The sequence below is a fragment of the Haemorhous mexicanus genome, chromosome 29 (genome assembly GCF_027477595.1).
Source record: "Haemorhous mexicanus isolate bHaeMex1 chromosome 29, bHaeMex1.pri, whole genome shotgun sequence".
In the NCBI taxonomy this organism is placed as follows: Eukaryota; Metazoa; Chordata; class Aves; order Passeriformes; family Fringillidae; genus Haemorhous; species Haemorhous mexicanus.
In genome coordinates this window covers 2,272,500-2,299,030 of record NC_082369.1, presented here as the reverse complement: position 1 = coordinate 2,299,030, position 26,531 = coordinate 2,272,500, and the positions used below count along the sequence as shown (strand labels likewise).

The window sequence follows — 26,531 nt, the reverse complement described above, 5'->3', positions numbered from 1 at the left end:
TACCGTCCTGCCAGCACACACACACACGCTCACAGCACCACCTTCCCCATGCCCACCCTGATCCCGGGGTGCTCCCTGCCCCCAGAATTAGCTCCCCCAACACTGCACTGAGATGGCAGTAGCCATGGGATTTGGGGTCCCATGTCAGGTCCTGATGTTGCACCCTGCTTTCCCCAGGCATCTCCCCCACTGTGAAGAAGACAGAGATGGACAAGTCCCCCTTCAACAGCCCATCACCCCAGGACTCCTCGCCCCGGCTGAGCAGCTTCACGCAGCACCACCGTCCTGTCATCGCTGTGCACAGTGGTGAGTGTCCTGCCAGGGAAACCGAGGCACAGAGTGAGCGCTGAGGGGCTGGGGGGCTGGGGCAGCCACTAGCTAGTGACACAGGTGCTTGTCCCCTTTTGCTATCACCCGCAGGTATCGCCCGAAGCCCACACCCATCGTCTGCGCTGCATTTCCCCACCACCTCCATCCTTCCCCAGACAGCCTCCACCTACTTCCCGCACACGGCCATCCGGTACCCGCCTCATCTCAACCCGCAGGACCCGCTCAAAGATCTCGTCTCACTGGCCTGCGACCCGTCCAACCAGCAGCCCGGACCGGTAAGGATGCAGCCTTGTCCGTGGGCACCGGGGGCTGCTGCCAGCCGGGCTGCCCAAGAAGAGTCCCCTGGACCGGCGCCGCCGCTGTCACCTCTGCCGCCACACGGGGGGGTCGGGGTCTTCGGGTGGCACCGGCGGGGTGTTCTCTGGGGCTGAGCTCCAGCCGCGCCGTGCGTTTGTTCGGGAGCACTGCTGCGCCTGCTCCATGTTGGCACCTCGTGTCCTGCGGCAATGGAGGTGCTGTGCCTCGGCCCAGCACGGGGCACTGTGGGTATTGGGGTGCTGGGGCTGAGCCGTCAGCTGCTGTTGGGGTATTGGGGGGAGCAAGGTGTCTGCCATGGGTGTGTGACCATCTCCTGGAATCACCGTCCGCCTGTGTGTCCGGGAGAGTGATGGACTTGACATGCCCCATCCACCTGCAGGGCCCACGGGTGACTTGTCAGCTCCTCTGGAACTGTACCTACGTTCTGGAACTGTACCTACGTTCCCAGTGTCCCCACAGGAGTGGCAGAGCCACACTGTGCTGCTGTGGGCCTTTCCTTGCCACCATGCCCTGCACTCCCATGCACCCAGTGCACCCCACAGACATAGGACCCCACACACCCACACATCCATCATCCCACACCCCATGCTCCCATCACCAGACAACCTCTGTAACCAGCAGCGTGCACACACAGCACCCGGTGAGTGCAGCACAGAAACCATCACCACATACACCCAGAGCCCCCAACACACAACACACCCTGCACCACCAGCACCCCACACACCCTGTGAAGGGCACCCTTCAGACCCAAAGCCAAAATCTGGGTGTGTTCCTTCCATACTGTCCTGTGCCTCCCTTTGTCCTCCCAGATGCAGAGCTCTTGAGGAGCCCCTCTGACCTCTGCCCACCACTTGCCTGTTTCCCCTCTCCAGCAGGGGCTGATGCCAGGGTGAGGGGCATGGCCACTGTTCTCCTGTGCAGTGACTCAGTGCTGGGCTGATGGACACCGGCTCAGGAGCAGCCCACGGCCAGGTTGGGCACGGAGCACTGGTGCAGGAGCCTTTGGAGGCTCTGGGTGCCCCTACCCCTCCAGGCACTGCTTCAGAGACCTCCCTGTCACTGTAGAGAGGGGTCCCAGCTGCAGCGTGCGCCACTCTGGGTCATGACCCCCATGGAGCATGGTCTCCACAGCCCCCCAAACCCCTCCTGTCCCGCCGTCATTTCCTGCCTGCTGCCAGCGCCGACTGTTCAGGGCTGCACTGAGACCCACCAAACTCATGTCTGCAGTGAAGGACACCCCGTGCCTGTGCCGGGGGTGTCCCTGGGGCTCCCCAGCCGTGCTGGTGTGCGCGTGCATCCTAATGGCTTGTGCTGTTTGTTTTTTGTCTGTGTTGTCCCCAGTTAAATGGAAGTGGTCAAGTGAAAGTGCCCAGCCACTACCTGCCCACGCAGATGCTGGCGCCGCCACCTCCCCCTGGCATGCCCCGCTTGGCCGTCTCTCCTGACACCAAATCCACCACGACAACTTCCGAGGGAGGGACGACCTCGCCGACATCACCCAGTAAGCACCCGCGGCGCCCACCCTGCTCCCCGGCCCGGCTGGCCCCCTCCTCTCACAGCCTCCCAGTGTGTCCCCCTGTCCCGGTGCTGGGGGGATGTTGGCGGAGGTGGCCTCCCCGCAGCCGGGGAGAGGGCAGCAGCTGGCACGCCATGAGTTTGCTGGGTCTCAGGCAGGTCAGAGTGGACAGGGTTTGGGCAGGTGGCTGCTGTGGCCCCTGAGCCGAGGGGCTGTGTGCTGGTCCCGGGGACCAGCTCAAGCCCGTTGTCCCTCTGAGCATGAGTGGAGCCGTGGCAGAGCTCTCCAAAGCAGTGTCCTGCCCAGACCCTCAGTGTGGGCAGTGCTGTGGGGGAGGCCATGGTCTCTCCATGTCTGTTTATCCCACCATGGTGGTGGCTGCGCTGCCGGGAACGGGGAGCAGCTGGCACGCGGGTGGCACTGGGACTAGGGACAGTGTGCCTGGTGTGTTGTGTGGGCTGTTGTACTCTTGCTGCCATAGGGGTCCTTTGGCGCTGGGGATTCTGGTCTTGTTGGGGGTGTGAGGTGACATCAGAGCAGGAACTGTGTGCAGGTCCCCCAGAGTGCTTGGCAGGTGGCACCTGGGGGTTTGTTAGCACGGTGGCTGACAAATTCTTTGGCCTCCCCTCCACCTCAGGGGCCATAAGTGCCTTGGCCAGGAGGGTTTTGGGTGCTGGGCCCAACAGCCAGAGTGGAGTTGGTGTCACCCCAGCCTGGCATGGAGGTGTGTGCTGCCGTGGTGGGACATTGAGCCGTCACCACACTCTGTGAGGGGGTTGTTCCTGTTCCCATCCTGCTGTGCCCATGGGACATGGTACCCCAAGTGGCTGCCATGTCCCCGCACAGTCAAGCCCTGCCTGATTGAGCCATTGTCCCTGGATAATGGGCCATGGCTGATTGCCAGCAGCTGGTCAGTAGGTGTGGAGATCCCATGGCATGGAGAAGCCAAAGCCTGGACAATCTGGAGGGGACAGCATGGAATGGCCTGGCTGATAATGGGGTCACAGCCTTGGGGAGGGACAGAGGAGTGCAAGTTCCTGCAGGCTCAGAGCAGGATGTGTTAGGAGGACACCGGCTGTCCCCAAGGGGTGCAGCTGGCTCCAAATCCCCCACTCCCCTTGGCAGCACTCTGCATCCAGCAGGGCTGAACCCAGAGCCTCAGCAGGGGTGGAGGTCCCACTGCTGGATCCCCAGCTGAGGGATGGAGGTGGCAGCAGGGTGACATGGCCAAGTGGAACTGGTGACTGCCATTGTTCTCCCCGTGGCAGGTCAGTTCCGGGAGCCACAGCATGGGCACAGCCAGGGGCACCATTTGCTCCTGCACCCAGGGACACCTCGTCCCTCCAGCCTCAGTCATCGCCCTGAAAGCAGGGGTGGTGCTGTCCGAGCACAGCACCCCTGGGCTCCATTCACCTGCCATCAGGTCACAGCCAGGGATGTCGCCTGGTTGCCAGCACCGGGTGCCAGGGATCTCCATCCCAGCAGTGCCAGGGAGAGGGCCGGGCCTGGCCCCTGGGGGGACAATGGCAGTGCCACCCGCAGCCCCGTTAATGAGCTCTCGTTTGTTCCCCAGCCTACTCTGCACCAGGCACGCCCCCTGCGAACCGTTCCTTCGTGGGATTAGGACCAAGGGATCCTGGGAGTATCTATCAGGCACAGGTGAGAGCGGGGATGCTGCTGGGGGGACCCTCCTGCCCTCGTCCCGGGCACCCTCGCCATGGCATCACCATGGGCATTGCCATGGGCATGGCCAGTGCTGGCATTGCCATTGTGGCTGTTGCTGATGTGACATTGCTGATGTGGGCTTCCCTGCCATGGTGCCCCTGCAATGGCATCACTGCTGTGGCATCGCTGCCATGGCATTGCTGCTGAGGGCATTGCCACCATGGCATCACTGCCGTGGGCCTTGCTACCAGAGCATCACCTCCATGGCATTGCTGCCATGTTTATTGCTCCTGTGGGCATTGCTGCTGTGGGCACTACCGTGGGTATCGCCATTGTGGCATCACTGCCGTGGGACATTGCTGCTGTGGATGAAACCTCTGTGGCCATCGCTGCTGTGGCCTTGCCACTATGTCTGAGGCCATGAGGAGTATCACCAGAGCAGGGGCATCGCTGCTGTGGACATTGCCACCACTGGCCTGGCCACTGCAGACATTGCTGTTGTGGACGTCCCCACCAAGGCATCACTGCCATGGGTGTTGCTACCTTGGCAATGCTACTTTGGGCACCACTGCTGTGTACATCACCATTGTGGAGTTATTTCCATGTGCAGTGCCACCATGGGCATCACTACCATGGCACTGCAGCTCTGGCACTGCCACTGCCGGCTTTGCTGCTGTGAGCATTACTGCCTTGGCATCACCACTGCCACCCATGGGCATTGCTGCCGTGACATCCTTGCTACGGGCACCCGGTGCCAGGGCTTTAGGCACTGCTGGTGGCTCAGGGCCACCACAAGTCCTGCCGTGCTCTGGCTGCATTCTGCCTGGCACCACCTGGCACCACCCTGCCTAGGCGCCCAGAACATCCCCAGAGGAGGAGCACCAGGGCCATGGGTCCCTCTCTGTATGGGCACAGGCACTGCTCTTGCTCAGCTGTGCCCGTGGCCACTCCAGCTGCAGCAGGAGGTCGTGTGTGACTTTCCAGGGGCTTTCCATTAGTCCTGGATTCTGGAGCTGGCGCTGGTGCTGCAGGCAGTGCCATGGTGCCAGGACAGGGGTGGCAGCTCCTGGCCTCACTTGTGACACGAGTGGTCTGGCCTCAGCATTCTCTGCAGAGGCAGCTGCAGTCCTGCCTGGCAGGTGACACGGGTGACAGGACAGAGGGATGGGGTGAGAACGGTGCTCTGTTGGGGCACCCTGGGGTGCTGCCCTGGCTGGGGGGAGTACTCAGGGTGCTGTGCTGTGCCAGGGTGTGGGCACCTGGGGGCTGTGATCAGTGACACAGGGTACCTGGGGGTGCTGTGTGCCAGGCTGTGAGATTTGGGAACCATGAGGTGGGACACCCGAGGGTGCTGTGCCGTTCCAGAGGAAAAACACGGGGGACCCGGCTCTGATCACAACTCCCACCCTGCCTCAGTTTCCCCAGTCCTGCACATGGGGTGGGCAGCACTCCAAGGACCTTGGGTCCCTAAAGAGGAGACCTGGAGCGGCATCAGGAGTACCTTGGAGGAGCAAGGGTTCAGAGCCCCTGGCAGTCCTAGGACCCCCAGGGTCCCTGTGAAATGGTGTCCCTAGTCATGCTCAGGGAGGCTCCCCAGGCTCGAGGATGCTCTGCCTGGGGAAACTGAGGCATGGGGGTAGGAGTTGGTGTCCCAGGAGGGGCAGCTGAGACCTGCCACGCTCTGGTCATATGTGGTGGGGCCTGGAAGGGTTAAGGGAAGCAGCGGCCCCGAGCTGTCTCGTTTCCAACGGAAACCAGACATGAGGTAATCGGGAATGAACTTGAACTTGGGGCTGGGGGGGAAACAATGGGAGGGTGGCAGGGGGCCACCTCGCGGGGTCCCGAGCCCTGCCACCCCCCTACCTGTCCCCCGGCGGCTCTGGGGCGAGCCTCCCTTTGCCGTGAAGGTGCAGAGGGACCGGCCCCAGGGGAACGCGGGTGGCCGCGGTGCTGAGGACGGACAAACTCAGCGCAGGAGTAGGGACGCCAGCCCCGTGCGCCGAGCAGGGACAGCGCAGGGACAGCTGTCTCGGGCTCTGGGGACCGGCGGGAGGACGGGGCAGCTCCGGGGGCAGAGCACTAACGCCGGCCTCTCTCCTCTCTCCCGGCAGTCCTGGTACCTGGGATAACCGCCGCCGTGCCGCCCCTTCGCCTCCCTTCTTCTCTGCTTTAGGCACCCCCAGAGGAACATCCCCGTCCCCGAGCACCAGGCCCAGCCTTGTGGTGACGACGGAGAGTGCGGCCTCACGACGACGACAACGACGACAAGCAAAACCCACACCCGAAGGAAAGAGCAAGGCAAAGGAAGAAGGAAAAGGGTCAAACTGTTTTAAAATGGAAAAAAAAAAAAAAACAAACCCACAAACAAAAAACAAACAAACAAACCAACAACTCATCCCAGGAGGACCTTCTCCCCAACCCCGGCGATGCGCCAGAAAACAAAGAAACAGGAAAAAAAAAAAAAAAAAAAAAAAAGAAAAAAACACTATTATTTACCCCGTCGGCCGGCGCCGCGCTGAGACCTGACACAAGCGGTGCCAGCGATGCCTCCCGGAGCGGCCACAGGGCCGCGGCGCCGAGCCCCGCCGGCCGCTCGCCGAATATGCAAACGGCTTTGACTCTCTCGTTCTTGCCTCTATGTGAGTAAAAAAGATCAAAACCTCCCCCGCCGACCCCCCCGGCCCCAGACTGTCGGGGGATCCCGGGGCTGAGGTGGGGAACCCCTCCCGCTGCCGCGGCCCCGCGGAGCGGGCGCTCTCGCGGTCGGGCGGGTGACGCTCGGTGCTGTGCGAGCGCCCCGGGGACGGTGACATCGTGCTGCGGTGACACGGTGACGGTTGTGCGGTGGCGCAGTGGATCGAGCGGGTGGCACGGGAGGAGGGGGCTTGTGACCACAGAGGGTGCATGGGCACGGCCAGAGATGGTCGCGGCGGTGGTGGCACCTCGGTTCCCACTCGGACACGGTGTCGGGACGCTCCCACCACGGCCCCACACGTCACGGGGGCGGTGGCATCCCGATTCCATCGGGGACGCGGCACGGGGACTGTCGCAGCCCGGCGGCCACCGTCGCGCCGAAGCACCGGTCACCATCTCTCTGGTCGCCTTCCTCCCCCAAGCCTGCACCGGCCCGGGCCCCGTGTGTCCCCACTCGTGTCCTTGTGTCCCCGGCGTACCCTCGCGCCCGGGGGTTCCGCGGGGCTGGGGGATGGGGGGCGTGCGTCCGTGTGTTTGAGCTATGCATTCCTGTGGACAGGTACCAGGTGGGAGGCAGGGTGCGCTCGTGTTGCACATTTTGTAGGAAATGCACTTTTAAGAGGGAATCATGAAAAAAAAAAAAAAAAAAAAAAAGGAGGAAAAAGAAGAAGAGAAAAGAAAACAAAATCACAAAAAAGGGGAAGAGGAAGAGGAAAGAGGAGGAGGAGGAGGTGGTGGAGTCCCCGGCACCGGCTTGCCGGGACGGCTGGTTTGGGGTTTTTGGGTTTGGTGGTTTTGTTTTTTTGGGTTTTTTTGTTTTTTTTTTTTTTTTTTTTTTTTTTTTGGGATACAAAAGGATGGAGCAAAAAAGCCCGAGCGACGACGAGGGCAGAGCCAGCCCCCCTCGGAGCCCCTCGAAGTCTCCCGGAGCCCCCAGCCCCGCGTCAAGTGCCTGAACTGCGGCGGGGAGGGGTCCCGTCCTTCCCAGAGGAGCCCCCGGCTGTGGCAGCGCAGGAGGAAGCGCTCGGCCGTCCCCGTCCCGTGCGGTGACAGCGTGGCCTGGAAGGAGACACAGGGACGTGGCAGTGCCTTAGAGCAGAGGGACCCCCGCGACGGCCGAGGCGAGGAGGAGGAAGAGGACGAAGTGCCCGTTGTCCCCAGCGAGATGAGGAGACTGGTCCCCAAAGGATCTCTGGCCCAGGGGACACTTGAAGGGTGGTGATGGAGAGAAGCCACCGTGGAGGTCCAGGAGCTGGGGATGTCACCGAGGCCACCGTCGCCACCCGCCTGGCCCCGTCCCCTGGCACCCAGAGCCGCCCCGACCAGCGGCATCGTATCTCCCATCCCAGTGGCCCCTGCTTCTCCCCCGCTTCCCCCCGCTTCCCATCCCCCCGGGACGGCACAACGAGACACCGGGGAAAGGGCTGACGCAGGAAATCCCGGGAGACAGAAAAATAATAAAAAGGACAAGAAAAGGAGAAAACCCACCAAAAAAAGAAAAAAAAAAAAAAAAAGAAAAAAAAAGAAAAGAAAAAACAACAAAAAAAGCGCTTGGCGGAGAGGGAAACCTGTTTTTGTTTTTTTTTTTTAAGATCTGAGAAAAGAAACACATAAAAAAAGATAAAAAGACAAAAAAAAAAAAAAAAAAAGAAAAGGACAAATAAACTGCATGGTGCTTTAACAGGATCTGGTGACCTGGCTCAACCCAGCCGCGGCTGGCTGATGCTGTGCATGGCAGACTCTTATTAACCGGCTCTACCTTCCCCTTCAGCAAAAGAGAAAAAAAGAGGAAAAAAACCAACAAAAAAAATCTGTATAAAAGAAAAAAACAGCCGAAAAAAAAAAAACCACACACAAGAAAAAAAAAATCCATGTTTTCCTAATTTGCACGAAATTTTATACCACATGATGTGCCTTGCCTTCGAAGCCTAAGTATTACTGGACCCGAAATCAGCGCGAGGGAGTCGCTGCATGCCCGGGGCTCCCGGGGGGCCGGGGGGGCCGGGGGCCGCTGCCCCCCCCTCGCCTCCTGCATGGCTTCTTCTCGGCCGGAAAAGTCCCTTTTTCTCTCTATTCTTCTTCTTTTTTAACCGATTTTCCCCCTCAGAAACGTCTTCCAGTTGGTAATACCGATGCATCCTCTGCGCCAACACACCGGAATATGCAATAGCTGGGGGGGGGCGGCGGGGGGGGCGGCCACCCCTTTGCTTTGCCTCTCTTTTCTTTGTTTTCCTTCCCTTTGGGGGGGTTTGATTTGTTTTTTCTGCTTCCGGCAACCAAAGGCAGCGAGGCGGGAGGCGGCAGGGACCCCCGGGCCAGAGACCCCCCCAGGAGTCGGGGGGACGCGGTGTCCGGGCGCGGCCGGACCGAGCGGGGTGCGCCGGGCTCCGTGCAGGTGGAGCGGGGATGGACCCGCAGGGCCGATTCTGGGCTGGGCACAGGCTCCCACCGCTCCCCTTTAGGAGACCCCCACTTTTTAATTGGTTTTCAGCGGGGCGCAGGGCCAGGAGGGCTGAGCCCGGCTGCTCTCGTGACAGGAATGGAACCGTGTGAATGTATCTGTGCCTCCCTGGGCTGCTGTCAGGGGGGTCACAGCCTCCCCCCACCTCCACCCCAGCGGCTTCATCCCCGGGGTCCGGCTGGCGCCGCAGGGAGCGGCAGGAGGTGCCTTCTTGCCGCCTCTCCCTGCTGTGCCCGCTGCCGAGCAGGGGCCCGATACCCCCTAAAACCCCTGAATTTGCCTTAAAACCCCAGCGTTCGGCCGGCTGGAGACCCCCGAGCTCCCTGGGGCTGAGAACTGACGCGGTTTGTGACACCGGTGGGCGGGTGGCACCGGCATCGCTGCTGCTCGGGCATGAAGAAACGTCGTCGTCAACAGCTTTTAATTTTTATTTGTTTGTTTGTTTTGGTTTTGTTCTTTTCTTTTCCTTTTTTGTTTTTTTTTTTTTTTTTTTTGGTGTCCAAAAGTATTAGTGGGGGGTGACGGGGTGGTCGCTCCCGCCGGGTTTCGCCCACAGTTGAGGCTGGTTTGAGGGTCCCAGACCCTTGGAGGGGAGCCTTGGGAGACGCTTCTTTATGAGAGGTGCAGTATTGATTTCTGCAAGGACAATGCAAGGAGGGAGTGGGGGCGGCGTCCAGCTGGGGGGTGGGGGGAGGAATGAAATATTAGAATTAAAAAAAAAAGAAGGGGAAAAGAAGACAAAATTAAAAAAAAAAAGAGAGTTTTTTTTTAAATAGAAAAAAAAAACAAAAAACAGAAGGGGGGGTTGAGGGGTTGAGGCCGAAAAAGGCTCAGCTCAAAGCAAAAAAAAAAAAAAAAATTAAAAAATTTAAAAAGCATTTTTAAACAGTGACAGTGACAGCGGAGGGAGGGAGCGGGGCGCACCGGGGGGGCAGCCCCTTCGGCCAGCCCCGGAAAGGCGAGGGGCGCTGGCGCCCCTCAGGCCTGGCCCCCCCGCCCCGTGGAAGCCCCGGAGCCCCCTGTCCCCGCGGGGACACCGCCGGGGCCGTCCCCTGCCCCGTCTTTGCTGCCTCCCCACCTCCCGGGCCAGCTGCAAGTCCGGCCGGGCTGCGGCCGCAGCCCCCCAAAACCCGCCCTTGGCAAGGAAAGCACCTTAAACCAAATTCAAAAAGGCAAAAAAGAATCAACTCGACGCCCCCCAGCCAGTACGGCGGCACTGGGGGGGGGCGTGCCGGGGGCTTCCCCTTGAGGGGCCGGGGAGCCCCCCGTGCCCCCGGGGTCTTTGCACTTCTCCCCCGACACCCCCGGGGCCGCACCCCCGGCTCTGCCCAAAGGGAATATGCAACACCCCCGGTCCCTCCGCGGGGGAGGGGGCACCACTGATTTTTATTATTTCTATTTTTTTAATTATTCTCCCTTCTTTTTTTTATCTTCTGGCGGCCTCGATGGCCACGGTCGGGGTGAGCGCAAAGCCGGGGTAGAGAACACCTCATCCCTGGGGAAGCTCTGGGGGGGTCCCCCGCAGGATGGGGATACGAGGGGGCTCCGCTCGACAATCACCGCGGGGGTTTCATGCACTACAGTCTCTCCTAGAGGGTTTTTAGTCGGGCTCGTCGGCTTAAAAAAGTTAATTAAAAATAGTCCTTGTGACCTATAAATAAAACAAATAACCTGTACATATATATATATATATATATATCTATATATATATATATATTTCCACATATATATATATGGGGCTGCAGGGCCGGGGGGGGGGGCGCAGACCCCCACGCAGTTAAGGTACTTTAAATCGCAAAGGAATATATATATATATATATATATAAAAATATATATATATATATATATATATAAAATCTCATATATATATGTATATGTATATGTATATGTATATGTATATGTATATGTATATGTATATGTATATGTATATGTATATGTATATGTATGTCTTGTTTGGTGGGGTTTGGGCTTTTTCCTTTTTTTTTTTTTATTTTGGTTTTTGTTTGGTTCTGTTTTTGTTTTGTTTTGGTTGGTTTTTTTTGTACTCGGAGTTTGGAATTTGCTGCTTTCTGCCCCCACGGGTACCCCTCCACCGGCTGGGATGGGTGCCCCCGGTGATGGGTGCCCCGGGAGAGGTCCATGGTGACCTCTTGGTCCCCTGTGCGGTGCCCATGGGTATCACTGTGGGTGCTCCAGGTGATACCCGCGGGTGCTCCACCGGGTGCCCATGGGGTCCCACGGGTGTTCCAGGGGATGCCCCTCTGGGTGTCCCCTGGGCGCCCCAGGTGATGCCCATGGGTGCTCCTCTGGGTGCTCCAGGTGATGCCCGCGGGGGCCTCTCTAGGTGCCCCAAGGGGTGCTCACGGGTGCCCCTCCGGGCGCCCCAGGCGATGCCCAGGGGTGCCCCGCTCCATGGGTGCCGCTCTGGGTACCGCGTGCCCCGCTGGGCGCCCCGCGCGATGCCCGGGGGCAGGCGGGAGGTGGAGCCGGGGTCGGGGGAAATCCCACCCCAGGGCAAAGAGCGGCAAAAGGACAGAAACCGCCCCAAAAAGGCGTCGAGGCGGCAGCCGGCCGGACCGCGCCTCTTACCCAAACCAAAAATCCCGCCGCAGTGCCTCCGCGCCGCCGGCTGCCCCGCCCGCCTTTTCGGGGGGTCCGCGCTCCCCCGGGGTCGGGGGTGCCCCCTCCCCGCAGTTATATTTTACTCGTTCGCCGGATTCTCGCTTTCGCTTTGCCGCAGCCGATACACACCGCGAGCGCACCAGGGCCGCGAACCGGGGCCGGGCCCCCCGCGCCCCCTGGCCCCGCATGATCCCCCCCGACCCCCGCTCGCCTCCCTGGTGCTTCACGATATTTGATTATACCATTGTACGCAGCCATTACCGATAGCGCCGCTCCTGCCTACATACACTTACTGACCCTGATACGGATTTGGGTGGGTTTTTTTTTGTTGTTTTCTTTTTTTGTTTTGTTTCTTTTGTTTTGGTTTTGTTGGGGTTTTTTTTCCCTTTTTTTTTTTTTTGTTGTTGTTGTTGTTTCCCCCCCTCCCCTATGCAAAAAAGAGAAAAAAGAGACAAAAAAGAAGAAAAAAACAAAAAAGAAAAAACTGACACACAAAAAAAAATTAAAAAATGAAAACGAAAAAAAAAAGACAAAAAAAAAAAAGTATAAAAATTAAACAAGCTATGCTTCAACTCCAGCTCGCCTCCGCCCTTCCTTCGCTGCCCCGGGGGAACTGAGGCACGGTGCCCAAGCGGGGGGAACACGGGTGTCCCAGCGGAGGAGGAGGGCACGGGGGGCACTGGGGAGAGCAGAGCCCTGCCCCGCAGGGGGCACCCAGAGGAGGGACCCCCACCCATGGCTGCCCTTGGTCCGCCAGAGGGGGGGGGCGGAGCCGGGAGCCCGCAGGGCGCAGCCGCGAGGAGAGGACACGTGGGGACAGGACACGGGTGGGCGCAGCCGGGGATCACGTAGGAATTCGGAGCTGCTGCCGCTTCCTCCGCTTCAGACCTTGGCCACGGGAGGTCACCGCCTCATGCGCGTGGCGTCACCGCCTGGCGGTGTGACGTCACTGACATCACCCGTAGATCGTCGTTGGCCGAAGCTGCGCGTCACCCCCGCGGTGCCCACGGTCCCCAAGCACTGCTCAGGACAGCCTCAGGGCTGTCCCCACCCCGCCCCGCCATGTCCCCTCGGGGTCCAGCCCTCGGTCCGGGCTGGTCCGGCAGCGATGTGGGCTGGACACCGGCCCCCGCCCTGCCCAGGCGCCGGACTCTGGCAGCTCGGCACTTGCCATTGTCCTCTGCCCGAGTGGCACCCAGAGGTGCCGGACAGCCCCCTCCCCTGCGCGGTGACACGACACGCTTGACACCGGGGTAGGCTGGGGAAACCTTTAGTGGGCACGCCTCGGGAGGGGACTGTCCTCGTCCCCCCGGGCCGGGATCCCCGCCGGCCCAGGGTTGGGGGGCACGAGGAGGCCCCGCTGTCGCCCTGGCCGCCGCCCTCCCGCTCAGCTCCGGCGAGCCGGTGATCCGCGCCGGGTCTTGGTCCCAGCCGGACCGGCCGCGGGCGGGAGGTGCCACGGTGGCCGCGGCTGTCGCCGAAACCCGGCGCGGATCCCCGCCCCGCGGACGGGGTGAGGGTGGGGCGCCGGTCAGAGGTGCCCCGCAGGGGAGCGGGGGGCACTCAGAGGGACGTGGCCGTGGCCTTGCTCTGCTGCTTGTCTTCCCTCAGCTCATCCTCAGCCGCCGGGTTGACGTGGCCGGAGCGCTCCAGCCTGCGGGAGGGAAGGAACGTCGGTCGGCCGGGCACTGCACCGGCACCGCCGCCTCCAGCCATGCCGAGGGCACGGCCGGAACGTGGCTACTCTCGAGGGCATCCGAGCCCCGGTATGGGGGGAGGTCCCAGTGTTGCCCTGCGGCACCCGGGCTGTGGTACCTGTCAGTCTCCAGGGTCTCCGGGTGGTCGTTCTCCTTCCTGCTGAGGGGAGAGAGGCTGAACACTGCCTGGGGACAACCCTGCCCCAGCCCATGGCAACCTTTCACGCAGTTTTCCCCTGGCCAGCACCCCCACCCCCCACACTAATCCAACCTCTTCTTCCTGAGATTCCAGAGCCGGTTAACGAGCAGCACGACGAAGACAATGAAGAGGAAGACGACGACGGCCGTGAGGCCAATGAGCCACGGCTGCAGCACCTTAGGGCCCGTGCCTGTATGGCCAGGGGACAGGCAAGGGAAAAGACAGGGATGGGGACAGCTTCAGGGGAGCTCTGTCCTTCAGGGCATGAGATCCCCCCACGAGATGGGACCCCCCCATGGGATGGGACACTGGCAGACACTCACTGTTCCCCCTTTCCACTGGCCCTTGGGTACAAAGGAAGCCACTCCCTACACAGCTCACCTGTCCCCAGTGCAGTGGGGAGCACTGGGGCAGCAGGTGGGTGTCTCCAGATCTTTCTGCTCTGCCCCCAAAAGTTACTGCTGCAGCACTGGGACAGACTGGTCCCACTGGAAGGGTCTCCCAGGAGCTGATCTGATGCCTGGGGGGAGGCCTGGCCACCTCCCCAGGTACCCCAGGGCACAGAGTTGCACGGGGGCACTTACCAGCCTGTCCCTGGGCGGTGGAAGCAAGGACGAGCAGGAGCAGGAGCGAGAGGGGCTGCAAGAGCTTCGGCATTTCTGGGCGGAGGGCTGGGGCACGTCTGGATCCTGCTCCTGGAGGTGAGCTTTTGTCACCTGCTGCTATCGTGCCTGCACTCTGCACCCAAGACAACGGTCACCTTTATTGGCCCCAAGAGGACAAAGTGGCACCAAGCACCATGGCAACATGACTCCTGTCACCCTTGGCAGGTGGTACCACTCCCTTGGCTCAGGCACTGGCACCCACTGCGCCCAGTGGCCACCACCTCCGGGAGCACCGAGGAAAAGGACAGGCATGTCCCTGTGCCCAGGACTGGGGACCACCCCCAGGGTAGGCAGGTGGATGGAGGCAGAGACAGATAGGTGGGCAGGTGGGTAGGTGCACAGGTTGAAGAACAGATAGGTGATGGGGTGGAGAAGTGCCCACCCCGCCTGGTTCCCCCTATCCCAGCTGGCAGGGCTGGGGCAGATCCCATGGGGATGGGGTGGCACAGAGGGGTGGGCAATGCCAGGCCACCCCCAGCTCTCCCCTGGGCATGAGCCAGCTGCCCCCAGACAAGCCCAGGTGGGACTCCATCATGTCTTCAGTGTGTGCCCGCATACTGTCAAGTGAAACACTGACAGGGTTAGCTCAGGGAAACCTTGGCAGGGTGCCCACCCACCAGGGCACAAGGAAAACTGAGGCAGAGGGTGGCCACCAGCACCCCAGGGAGGGACAGTGGACTTTGGCAGGGCCACCCTGCCTGTGGCAATTCCTCAAGGGGTTAAGAAGAAGACTGAGGGCACAGGGACCCAGCCTCAGCCTGGGTTTAAGACAGGGGCTGCAGGTCCGTAAAACAGCCCCCATACCCAGTGCCTTCACCTAGAAGCCAAGTGAGGCTTCAGGGTGCTTTGTCCCCCAAGACTGGTTTGGGGCCACCTCTGGGTGCCACTGAGCATGGTCTGGCAGTGCCAAGGCACTGAGGGGGTGGTGGGGGCACAGCCAGCCTCAGCATCCAGCTGTCCATCCATCTGTCCCCACCCGTGTGCCCATGCTGACTTGGCCCATCCAGAAGGGTATCGATGTTTCCATGTCCATGCCCCCTGCCACCATCGGCTGTGCCCTCACACTGTGGGTTTGCACCCCCAAGCACCCCCCTTTATACACCCATGTGCCCCTGGCTTGGGGTGGCATGGCTGTGCCAAGGGGTGCTTGAGGGTGCAAAGGTTGGGATGCCCCAGCCCTGCCACTGCCCACGTTGTGCTGGCCCAAGGGGTGAGCAGGACTGGGACAAGTGGCTTTATTGGTGTGACAGCCCAAGAGGAGCCCCAAAGCAGCACTACGGCTGGGAGGGAGAGGGAGGCTATGTGCCTATGGCCAGACCCACGCCGTGACCGAATGGTCAGGCAGGGCCGCGGGGTCCTTCTGGTGGCAGGGGTGTCCCCTGACCCTAGAAGAACCTCTTGGGGGAGTCAGCAAAGGAGATGGAGCTGCGAGGAGCAAGCGGCTGCAGTGGGATGTCCATGCTGGGCAGGATGCCGCTGCCTTCATCCTCCACCTTCCGCTCCACCAGCACCTCATCCTCCTCCAGCCACTGTGCCTCCAGCACAGGGCCTTCGGCCATCCCTGTGTTCTCCTCCGGCTTGGGCCCAAATGCCCAGTCTGCAGGGGCAGAGATGGAGCTGTCAGCAGCACCAGCCCTGCCACAGCACAGTCTCAGGTGGGGGGATGCCCCTGGCCCCTGCCCACCCCAAAGCCCAACCCCGCTGTGGGGAGCACTCACCAGCGAAGTCGTGCACCAGGTCCTTGATAAGGTGCCCCACGATGGCATATGCCACCACCAGCACCAGTGTTGCTGCCATCATCAGGTACAGGACATAGCGGGGCAGGTGGATGCTGTCCAGAGCAGGAGGCCTGTAGTCCACATACAGCACCCCATCCTCCTCAGGGGGGGACTGCAGTAAGTGCCGTGGCCTCCGTGCCCCTCCAGTGCCAGGGAGGGAGATACCCCCTGCCAGGGCCATGGCCAGCTATCCCTGCAGCCCCACCCCAAGCCACTGAAGCCTCTGCCACACAGGGGACTGCAGGGGGGAAGTGGCATCAGAGTCCACAACGCTCCTCGGTGTCGGCAGCTCACAGGGACAGTGGTGTCCCTATAGCTGGTGGCAGTGCCACTCACCCAGCGACAGAGCTGCGTTGCTGAGGAGGAGCTTAGCACCTGCTAATCCAGGCACAGCCTGGCTGCCTCAGCATGGGAGGTGACTAGTGGGCTCCGATGTGGGTCAGGGTCCCCAGATCCTGCTCCTCTGGGAGCACCACTAGTACCCCTGCACTCCCCTGGGAGTAGGGAGTCACCTGCAGCTGGAGAACTCCTAAAGACAGGAATGGGGAGGGATGCCCGAGGTCTTTCCTCCCTCCTCTGGGCTGGGTTAAATCCCTCAGCAGGCCGCGGATCCCTGGAGCAGATGGCTGAGATCCCAGAGGACACAGCACCCTTGGAGCCGATGGGCAGAAGGGATGGGGATGCAGCCTCAGCCATGGGGGCTCCCACGGGGCCCCCCCTCTGCTGTACAGGGAAGCAGCCCATGGCAAGAGGCTGTCACCTTCCCAGATGGCTGCCACGTGTCACCCCAGCACCCAGGGTCACCTCCCCAGGGCAAAACAGCCTGCAGAGGGGGGCCAAGTCCATGTTTCCCCAAAATCAATTCCCCCCACACAAAGAGGGTGCAGGTTTTAGCCCAGACCAGCAGCAGCTTTGAAGAAATCCCAAACCCTTCCCAGCACAGGCTGAAGGTGCTGGTGGAGTTCAGTGCCAAGTCAAGGCTCAAGGCTGAGTCCTGCTCCACTCCAGCACCTCCCAGCTCTGCTGCACCAGGTCACCCTTGCCCAGATCCCAGCCTCAGAAATGCATTTTGTTCCAATTTTGTCTTAAAAGGTGTTGGGGAAGCAGAGTCAAATGTTGGCACAGAATGACTGGGCAACAACCCTGCAAAGTCTGAGTGAGTCACCCGTGGCAAAGCTGAAGAGCAAAGATAGGGACAATCAAGGTGATAACTGGGGACAAACAGCCTGACAAACTCCACGGTGCTGGAGCCCACGTGCCAAGAAGGGAACAGTGGAAATGATAACATGGCCTGGGGAAAGTCACCCATCTCACTGTGCTTGGGATGGATATGACACAGGGACACCCCAGAGCCCGAAGTGCCAGCTGGGTCCTGTCCATCACCCAGGGGCTATGGAGAGTGAAGGAAGGGGGGCAAGCAACCCATAACAGCTGCTGACTCCAAACAGTGTGAAAACATCAGATGTTTGTCCCCAGTGCTGGGGAAGTGCAGTCTGGAGCCCCTCACCCTCCCCATCACACACAGGTGACCCTACCCACAGCACTCAGGTACATGTCACTGACTCTTGGTGTGTACAGGTGACCAAAACTGGTCACATCTTGACTAAGAGCCCTTTCCATTGGGTCCTGAACTGGGTCAGACTGGGCCATGGCCAGGGCTGCCCCTTGGCTGTGGACCTGAAGACCAGAGCCCTGGGGATGCTGAGCTGGCTTCAGGGACTAAGAGGATTGAGCCTGGGAGTGACTCACAGGAAGCCCTTGGACAAGGGGAAAAGGTATGCCCAGCAGGATGCCAGGCCCTGCAGGGCAGTGGGACCTACCAGGGCACCTCAGACAGATCATCCTCTTTCCCGGGGCTAGGGGTTTCACCTCATGCCATCAGGGACCCCACTCCCTGCTCCTCCCAATGTGGCTGGACTCGATTTTAAAGGCCTTTTCCCATCACAATGGTTCTATGACTTCATTTTGGCAGCCCCCAGCCTCCTGCCCAGGGCTTGACCCCATGGCACTGGGTGCACTTCACATCTGGGCACAGGTAAATCACAGCTCGACTCACTCCAGCTTCCTGTGCCAGTGCTTTATTCCCTGCCAAACCCCAAACCCCAGTGCCCAGGCTGGGCTGACTGAGGGATTTGGGTGCCAGCAGCAGCTTCCTGGCCCTGGTTAAACACGAGGGAAAGCCCAGGCAGGCTCTGCCTCACCCTGCCCACCCTAATGGCAGCACCCTTCCCTGCAGAAAAAAATCCAGCCATAGCTTCCCAACTTTGCCATGAAACAACCCCCATCCTGGGGCAGAGGCTCAGCTCCAGCTTGTCCCAACAGGAGAGGCGAAACCCACTGCACAAGCAAGGAGGGCCCCGGCTTGGCACCACCACTGAGAGCAATTTCGAAGCATCCTAATACCACAGCCCACAAGAGCGGGTGCCCAAAGCCCATCCTAGCCCCCAGCAAAGCTCAGCTGGGGAGAACAGAGCTGCCAACAAGGCAGCACCAACCCAGGGCAGGCCCAAGCCCTGCAGAGCTGCAGCAGGCTCTGACGTGCCAAAGAGAGCCCACCTGGTCCAAGCCCCAAGCCATGCTGCGGGCAGGCAGCACTGATCCTGGCAGAGAAAAGGGGCAGATCCAGGAAACAGTGGCTGGCAGAGTGGTGGGGAGGCAAGTAGCAGCTCAGCCTGGATTTGGAGGGAAAAGGTGGTTGTAATTGTGCCAGAGAGGAAACCCGGTCCCTCCTCCAGCTCTGCGCGGCAAGTCACGGATCCGCCATTGGCAGCAGGAGGGGGTTGCAGGCAGCACACCCACCTTGGTGCCCCCAGCCCCAGCCCTGGCTCAGGAAGAGGCCTGCAGCTTGCAGAGCCCGTCGGCGTACTGGAACTGGGTGCCGTTCTCATACTCGTACATGTCCAGGGCCACCTGGCAGCTCTCGCGCACCACGCGCTCGTCATCGCCGGCGAAGGCGCGCAGGGCCCGCAGGCAGCAGGGCCGGGCGATGGAGCCCAGTGCCTCGGCGCACTCGTGCCGCACCATGGGGCTCTCGGTGCGGCTGCACAGGGCGGCTGTCAGCTGGGAGACACACGCCTCGTCCTGCAGCTGCCCCAGCACGTACCCGATCTCGTGGCGGAACAGCGCGCTGCCGCAGCGCAGCCCTGCAGGAGGTGGGGGAACAGTCAGCTGGGACGCCCCAAAATTCACCAGGATGCCCCAAAACATGCCAGGATGCCTGGATGGAGCCCCCACCTGAAAGCTGGGGATGCCAAGGGTCACCACCCCAGCCCCGTGTACAGGAAAGGGTGTCCTACCCTGCTCCCCGATCCCAGCCCTGTCCCAGTGGTTCCTCTGATGGCAGCACCCACCCCAGCAGAGCTGCTGCCCCCCGCATGCCCAGGTTCTGCCCTCCCACCATGATGTTCCAGGGTATGGCAGCATGGCCAGGGACTACAGCCCTCTGGGACCAAGCAGCTAGAGCAGGAACTGACAGATCCTGTCTTATGGACCTCAACAGGCCCAGATGGCTGGAGAGCCTGACCCACTTCCCTCAGGCTGGGGGTGGCTCCAAACAGTTCCTGGAATGTGGTCTGTCCCTTTCCCACTCAGGGACATTCTCCTCTCCAAACACCAGTGGCCCCTGACCTTCCAGGCCAGGAGAGCCTGACCCCAAAAAACCCAGGCCAGGTCTGACAATGGGTCATACCAGCTGGTCCCAGACCACCATCACAGCCAGTGTCCTCCCTCCCTCAGGGAAGAGGGTCTGGAGGCTGGCAAGGGGACTGTGGAACACCAAAGACCACCCAGCACTCTGTAATGTAGCAGGGAACAGCAGCCCTAGACACAAACACGTGAGAGCAGCTCTGGCAGTCCTGGATTTGGGAAGGGCTCGTCCCAAATTAGCCTGGACAGACCCACAGCAAGGACAGGCCCTCACCTTCTGCCAGTGCCAGCACAGCAGCCTGGCCCCCCACATTCCGTAGAGCAAACATGGCCCGGTAGCGCTCAAACAGCTCCTGGGACTCATCCAGGAGGATCTCCCGGAGCTTGGCAACATCTGTCTCCTCAGCAGGGGGAGCAGGATCTACAGAGAGGTACGGGCTGCTGCCTGGCTTCTCCTTATTGTTCTGCAGCCACTCCAGCCTCCTCACGGCCAACTGACACGTCTCTGCCACCTGTGGGGACAGGGACACAGCCCTGGCTGCAGAACAGCACTGGACAGCACCAGGAAAAGCCCAACACACAGCAGATGTCACTGCCATGTCCACAGCGGGACCAGCATGGGACCCGCCTCCAAGACCAGCAGTGCTGATCCCAGAGGAAAGGACCCCTCGGGAAGCTCACCTCAACCACAGGATCCTGGGAATAGCGTTTCAGGACATCCAACACGTCAGGGTTCCCGATAGCACCCAGGGCTTCACCTGAAGGATATATCAGGATGTAAGCAGGGTGTCTGTGTGAGAAGAACCCTGCTGTGTCCTCTGGCAATGCCTTGTCTTGCTCTAAAGCACAGACACGGGCCCAACTGACCAATCCCAAACGGGGCAAACGCAGGCATAGGCCGGAGTGACCAATTCCAAACAGGACAACCAAGACAGGAGAAGCCTGGCCAGCAGGAACAGCAGAGCCTGGCCAACCTGTCCTGTCAGGTGTGGCCAGGGAAGGTGGTGAGATGTTACATGACTCAGGGTTTGACATCCAAGCTGCATCAGGCCCCCATGAGCTGCCCTGTACAGTGTGGGAAGGACCCCAAGCCCCAGTTGCCAGCCAACCCCCTCCACTGCCTCGAGAGCCGCAGGAGCTGCCACCGTACCTGCCTCGTGCCTGACCATGGGCTCCTGGGCCGTGTCCTCCAGCACGCGGATGAGCACCGGGATGGCCGCCTCGTCCTGCATCTGGCCCAGGCAAAAGGCCAGCTCGTGCTTCAGCAGCACCGAGTCGTCCCCAAAGGCGCGGCTGATCCACTCCACGGCCGCGCGGCCGCCCAAGTTCCGCAGCGTGAAGAGGGCCCGGAACCGGGCGGGCAGGGGCTGCGCCGCGTCCACCAACGTGCGGCCGATGGTCTCCATCTCCTGCTCCGTCACCATGGCGCGGGCGGGTCCGGGCACGCTCGGAACTCCAGGGGGCTCTTCGGTCACACGCCTGCGTCCGGGGAAGGGAGTCAAGGTGCGCCCTCAGCCGCCAGCCGGTGCCGTGGCCGGGGGCAGGGCGGGCGGAAGGGCCGCGGCCCGGCCTGTGCCGGAGAACCGGACCCCGGAGCCGGGGCTGACCCCACAGCGCGTGTCCTCGGACACTCGGTTTCACCGGATACCCGGGACGGACATAGACCGCCTGCCGCGACCGCGTCAGACGGAGCCGCCGAGTCAGCGGAAGCGGGGCCCGAGAGGAGCCGCCAGGCCGGGGGATCCCGGGGGGTTCGGGAAGGGCCCGGCGCCGCCGGTGCAGCACTCACCGCGCGCCGCCATCTTGCTGCTCAGCCACGTGACCGCCCGGAGGCAGCGCCTGCGCAATATGCACGGGCAGGGCCGCCCACGAGGGGGCGCTGCCGCCCCTCCACCTGAGAGCGCTGCGGCCGCCAGGGGGCGCTGCGGGAGGGGCAGGGGCCGCTGCCCGCCATGGCCGGGCCCGGTCACGGAGCGCAGAGCCGGGCGGGGCCGCAGGGACTCGGAACTGAGCCACACACTCCTCCGGAGAGGGGCCAAGGATGCCAGGCAGGGCAAACCCTTCCAGAGAGGGGCTAGGGTGTTCCAATAAGAGCAAAATTCCTCTGGAGAGTGGCAGGGGGTGCCAGGGTGGCCAAACCCCTCTGGAGAGGGGCAGGGGGTGCCAGGCTTGGCAAGGCCCACCCTTATAGGGGCCTAGGGTGTCCAGGCTGGGAGAAATCCCACCTGAGAGGGTTCAGGCAGTGCCAGGCTAGGCAAACCCCACCCTGAGAGGGACCTGGGGTGTGAGACAGGACAAAATCCCTCAGGAGAGGGGTCAGGGATGCTGGGCAAAATCCTACTGGAGAAGAACCAGAGGTGCCAGGCTGGGCAAACCTCTCCAGAGGGGGGTCAGGGTGTTCCAGGCTGAGCAAACCTGTCTGGAGAGAGGCCAGGTGTGCCAGGCTGAGCAAAACCCCTCTGGAGACGGGCTGGGGAGTGCTAGGCTGAGCAAAACCCCTCTGGAGAGGGGCTCGGGGGTGCTAGGCTGGACAAACCCTCAGGGCAGCACATCCCTGAGTTTGTGGATGCAGTTTAATTCCAGGCTGGTGTCAGCCCTTGCAAGCCACTGCTCTGCCTTTTCCTTCCCTCTCCTTCCCATGTGTGTTTACCCAGCAAGTTTGAAACCTCCAAAGGAGTTCCGCCTTATTTCAAGGCTCCTGCTGATTTTGGTCTAATGGAGAAGCTTTGAAAAAGAGGAAAAGGAGATCACAGCAGCCGCCCCCTCCCAGCCCTAATCCCCACCGTACTCCCACAGCACACAACACACCACCAAACAGTTTAGATCCTGGGAGAGAGAATGCACACAAAATACATTCCACTGCCTGAAACCTGCACAGCGAACCCAGCACGAGCGTGACACAGCCGCCCCTCCCTGCCCTGGGCCTGCCTGGTACAGCTGGAAGCACTGGGCCAGTTTGCCAGAGTCCAAGGTGAGTCTGCAAGCAGGGATGTGCAGGGCAGCTGCTCCCCGGGCCCATCAGCCCTCCCCACAGCTCTCGAAGTACTGGCACATCAGCTCACGCACTTGCTCAGCCCGGTTGTCCTCCATGGCGGCTGGCGCGGGCTGGCAGGGCTTGGGCAGCTCGGTGGGCTCGGTGCCCTCCAGCCACTCCTCGTTGAAGGGGTTGTCATGGGCCTCGCAGACGTTGTGCAGGATGCAGCAGGCGAGGACAAGGGTGGGCAGCAGCTCCAGGCTGCAATCGTCACACTTGAGGAGGATCTGCCAGCGCGCCTTGAGGCGCAGGAAGGCGTTCTCGATCACGCTGTGGGCCCGCTTCAGGCGGTAGTTGAACTGCAGCTGGCGCTGGGTCAGGTTCTTGTCCTCCTGGTAGGGCTTGAGGATCCAGTCTTGCAGGGGGTACGTGGCATCGCCCAGCAGCACGTACTTCTGTGCCTTCCCCATGAAATGCTTGGGAGGGTTAGGGCACAGCCGGCCCTCCTTGGCCAGCACCCACAGGCTGGAGCTCTCCAGGACCGCGCTGTTCTCCATGCTGCCTGGAAAGGCCGTGGAGACGTCCCAGAACTGGCCCAGCCCATCCACGGTGGCCTGCGTGAGGATGGAGTGCCAGCCCTGGCCGTTGCAGTAGTCGGCGGTGAGGCGCAGGGGTGGGTGGATGGGGATGTGCAGGCTGTCCAGCGCCCCGATGCAGTGCGGGAAGCCCCAGCGCGTGCAGAAGATGCGTGCCATGTTCTCCAGCTCCTTCTCGTCAGGCAGCCGGAGGTAAAGCGGCTTCAGCAGCAACACCACAGCATAGCTCACCTCCCGGACACAGCTCTGCACCGTGGAGGGCCCCACGCCGAAGAGCGGGCTCAGAGTCTGGTACTCCACGTTGGTGGCCAAGTGCCACAGGGCCACGGCCACCCTCTTCTCCAGTGGCAGGGTGGGGTGGAAGTGCGCGCTGTGCGGAGCCAGACCAGGCCGCAGCTGGTTGCAGATGTAAAAGAAAGTCTCCTTGGACATCCGAAACTTCTCCAGCCAGTCCTGGGGCCCAAACTCCTTCAGGACCACCTGCTCCCACCAGTCCATGCTCCTGAGGCTGGGCCAGGCGCGGGGGTAGAAGCAGCAGCTGGTTCTCCTCCGGTGAGCGATGAGAAGCTGCGGTGCAGGGGGGAGACAACAGTGGTGTGAGACGGCACTTCCCTGCACTTCACTGGGACCCCCTTCTGAAGACCACCCAGCTCAAGAGACTTTCTCAAGGCAGGAGGATGGCCAGTGCCAGGTGGCCAGTGGTCTCAACTGGTCTAATACCATCTAAATCTTCCTGTTCCTGGGAAACCTCACTGAAAACCCAGCAGGCAGTAGGTGTGACTCCAGACAAGATGCTCAGGTGTTGCAGACGGAGTTTTCTGGAAAAGACATCTTTTGGGGTGGCCATTCCCTCTGGGGGTTTGTATTTTAATAAGCATTGCTGGATTTCCAGCCGCCAAGGGAACTGTGGGCTAAGTCCTGATTTGGAAGGGGAAGAGAGCATCCCTGAAAGGTGGGAATCATGATTTGAAAGGGGAAGCTCCTGGCCTCTCCACAAGAATTGTTTTTCTGTTATTAAATTCTACAATGCAACTTTAAACTAGAGTCTTTAGTCACCTTCTTCAGCCGCTGCCCAGGCCAGCAGGCTCCTCATGTTCCCCCCCAGCTTGTCCTTGCATCCAGGGATCCCTTGTACCCCCCATTGCATCCCCCACCTTTGATGTCACCCCCATGTACGCTGCATCTACCATCCTTTGTGTCCAGGATCATATCCCATGTCTTTCAAGTCCCATTCTTTGTGTCCCTGTCTTTGTATGCCTCAGAACCCACACGTTCCTCATCCTTTGTGATCTCTGTGTCCATGTTTCCTTCCTGTCCTACATCCCGTGTTTTGGGTCTCACATGTCCCCCACCCTTTATGTCCCCCTTGTGACTTCTTCGTGCTCCTCATCCTTCCCACCACGGTCCTTTGCATCCTGCCTCCCCATCAATGTTTTGTGCTCCTGCGTACCCCGCGCCCCAAATCCCCCACGTCCATGTGTTCCGTGTCTGACGTCCCCTATCCTGTGTCCCCGTGATCTGTCCCACATCCCCCCATCCTCCATGTCGCCGTAACCTCCGCTCGTCTCCCGTATCCCCCACCCTTTGTGTCCCCGTGATTTCAGTGATCCTCCCATCCTTTGTGTCCCGGCGATCTCCACGTACCCCCGCACCCTCCGTCCCCCGTGATCCCGTCCCCAACTGCGGTTGTCCCCGCGTCCCGTCCAGCCCCCCCCCGGCGGCCCCGCCCCGGTCACCGTCATGAGCCGTTTCTGCCGCTGGCTGTAGTAGTGCCGGAGCCAGGCACGCCGCTGCGGCCCGTCCCAGCCCCCGGCGCCGCCGCCGCTCCCGCTGCCGCCGCCGCTCCCGGTCCCGGTGCCGTTCCCGGCCATGGCCCCGGCGCGCCGCCGCCGCCGCCGCGCCAGCGCGCACAGGAGCACCAGCAGCCGCTCCCGCATTTTCAAATCGAGAGCCGGGACCGCCCTGGAAGTGATCGGCGGCCGGGTCACGGTGGCACCGGGGGGCGGGACGGGGTGGCGCCGCTCCGCTCCGCGCGGCACGGCTCTGCACAGCTATCCCCATCCCTGCAGCTCACCGTACGGACATCCCCATCCGCACCGCACCGCACCGCACCGTCCTGCCCATCCCTATCCGCAAAGCACCACAATCCCCATCCCCACAGCACCAACATCCCCATCCCCATCCTCATCCCCGCAACACCAACATCCTCATCCCCGCAGCACCATCATGCCCATCCCCACAGCACCAACATCCGCATTCCCATCCCCATTCCCATTCCCAGAGCACCAACATCCCCATCCCCATCCCTGCCTCTCCACACCGTTCTGCACAGCTCTGCCATCTCCAGCCCCACCACCATCACCAATTTCACCAAACCACACTCTCCCATCATCCCCACCCTCATCACCATCCCCATCCTATTCCCTTCCTGCCTCCAGGCTGGGCTGGTAAAGGGTCACTGGGCTCAGCTGCAGCAAGGACTGGCACTACAGAAACAAGGAAAACCGCAACAACAAAATCCCAAATCTGCCTTGGATTTGCAGGAAGGCTAGAAAAGGCTGTAAAACACTGGACAAAGCTCACTGGGTTCAGCTTGGGCAAGGACTGGCACAGTCCTTGGACTGGGCCAGGCCCAACCACAGACAGGCAGTGCCAGTGCCCTGCCAGTGCCCAGTGAAAGGAATAAGATGAATGTGTCTTTACAAACAGACTGTGTGAATCTGCTTGTAGACAGGGCCAGGGACTTGCAGATAAGGAACTAACTGGAGAAACCATCAGTTTCAGAAAGTGTTACTAATTCACAAGGACTGCTGTTCAGCCAAGGTCCTGCTAAATCCCTGAACTTGGAGAAGAATGAAGAAAATAGAACTATGAATGTCTTATGTTAAACAAAGGGAGGATGCATATTAGAGGGGGACATACAGTAGGCAGTTCAGGAAGTTTGAAGTTTCTCCACCTCAGCCAGTGAAGAAAAGGAGAGGGTGATGTAGCCATGAAAATTAGGATAAAAAGGAGGCTGCATCCCCCAACAATTTGAGAGGCCCCATGGCCTCTACCTTTGTTAATGAATAAAGTTACAGCACTCCTCTGTCTCCTTTTTGGACATAAACCTCTGGTATCTTGAATTTTTCTGTACACCTGGGAGTATGCCAGGGCCTGGATGTTACTCCAAAAGTGGTGCCTACTCTCACAAAGTCTGTTGGGATTCTGGATGTGCCGTGGCAGGGCAGATCCCACAGAAGACAATGGAGAATGTGGGGATACCTGAAGGGAAGTTGCTGTGTTCCTCACAGCCTGAGCCCAGGATCTGTTAGAGGGAATCATCTTCAGTTCTGGGGGCACTTTGGGCACCACAAAATCAGAAGGATCCA

At 60.9% G+C, this 26,531-nt stretch overlaps 4 protein-coding genes across 10 annotated transcripts in view; 1 reads left to right on the top strand and 3 right to left on the bottom strand.

Annotated features, from left to right (window-relative positions):
• The window catches only part of NFIC (nuclear factor I C), a 44,396-nt gene extending 32,213 nt beyond the window's left edge, over positions 1–12,183 (top strand). For 2 of the 4 annotated variants that reach the window (XM_059869701.1, XM_059869700.1), the window contains exons 7-11: positions 178–306; positions 421–605; positions 1,990–2,149; positions 3,738–3,823; positions 5,941–12,183. In XM_059869701.1, the coding sequence (XP_059725684.1) occupies positions 178–306; positions 421–605; positions 1,990–2,149; positions 3,738–3,823; positions 5,941–5,958 (578 nt within the window). In that variant the 3' untranslated portion in view covers positions 5,959–12,183. The remainder of the gene's footprint in view (positions 1–177; positions 307–420; positions 606–1,989; positions 2,150–3,737; positions 3,824–5,940) is intronic. The other 2 variants (XM_059869702.1, XM_059869703.1) reach the window with 2 other exon arrangements.
• Positions 12,184–12,860: 677 nt separating this feature from the next.
• Positions 12,861–15,244, bottom strand: SMIM24 (small integral membrane protein 24). Its single transcript, XM_059869705.1, is given in 6 exon segments — positions 12,861–13,260; positions 13,422–13,460; positions 13,575–13,692; positions 14,087–14,242; positions 14,245–14,284; positions 14,286–15,244. Coding segments are annotated over 6 exon segments (462 nt in total). The 5' UTR covers positions 14,304–15,244; the 3' UTR covers positions 12,861–13,169.
• A 144-nt stretch (positions 15,245–15,388) lies between these two features.
• Positions 15,389–25,114, bottom strand: DOHH (deoxyhypusine hydroxylase). Of its 4 annotated transcripts, none has more exons than XM_059869698.1 (5): positions 20,741–21,069; positions 20,272–20,348; positions 19,865–20,102; positions 18,745–19,088; positions 15,389–16,016 (listed from the first exon to the last, which is right to left on the bottom strand). In XM_059869698.1, the coding sequence occupies exons 1-4, from the start codon at positions 21,012–21,014 to the stop codon at positions 18,772–18,774; spliced, it is 906 nt and encodes a 301-aa protein (XP_059725681.1). In that variant the 5' UTR covers positions 21,015–21,069; the 3' UTR covers positions 15,389–16,016; positions 18,745–18,771. The 4 variants fall into 4 exon arrangements, 3 of the variants coding, with proteins under 3 accessions (XP_059725681.1, XP_059725682.1, XP_059725680.1); XM_059869699.1 differs by lacking the exon at positions 15,389–16,016 and adding an exon at positions 21,380–21,455 and having other exon boundaries at positions 18,008–19,088; XM_059869697.1 differs by lacking the exon at positions 15,389–16,016 and adding an exon at positions 18,008–18,617.
• Positions 15,553–16,126, bottom strand: SMIM44 (small integral membrane protein 44). The gene is made up of 2 exons (XM_059870262.1): positions 15,886–16,126; positions 15,553–15,764 (listed from the first exon to the last, which is right to left on the bottom strand). The coding sequence occupies exons 1-2, from the start codon at positions 16,124–16,126 to the stop codon at positions 15,553–15,555; spliced, it is 453 nt and encodes a 150-aa protein (XP_059726245.1).
• Positions 25,115–26,531: the final 1,417 nt, after the last annotated feature.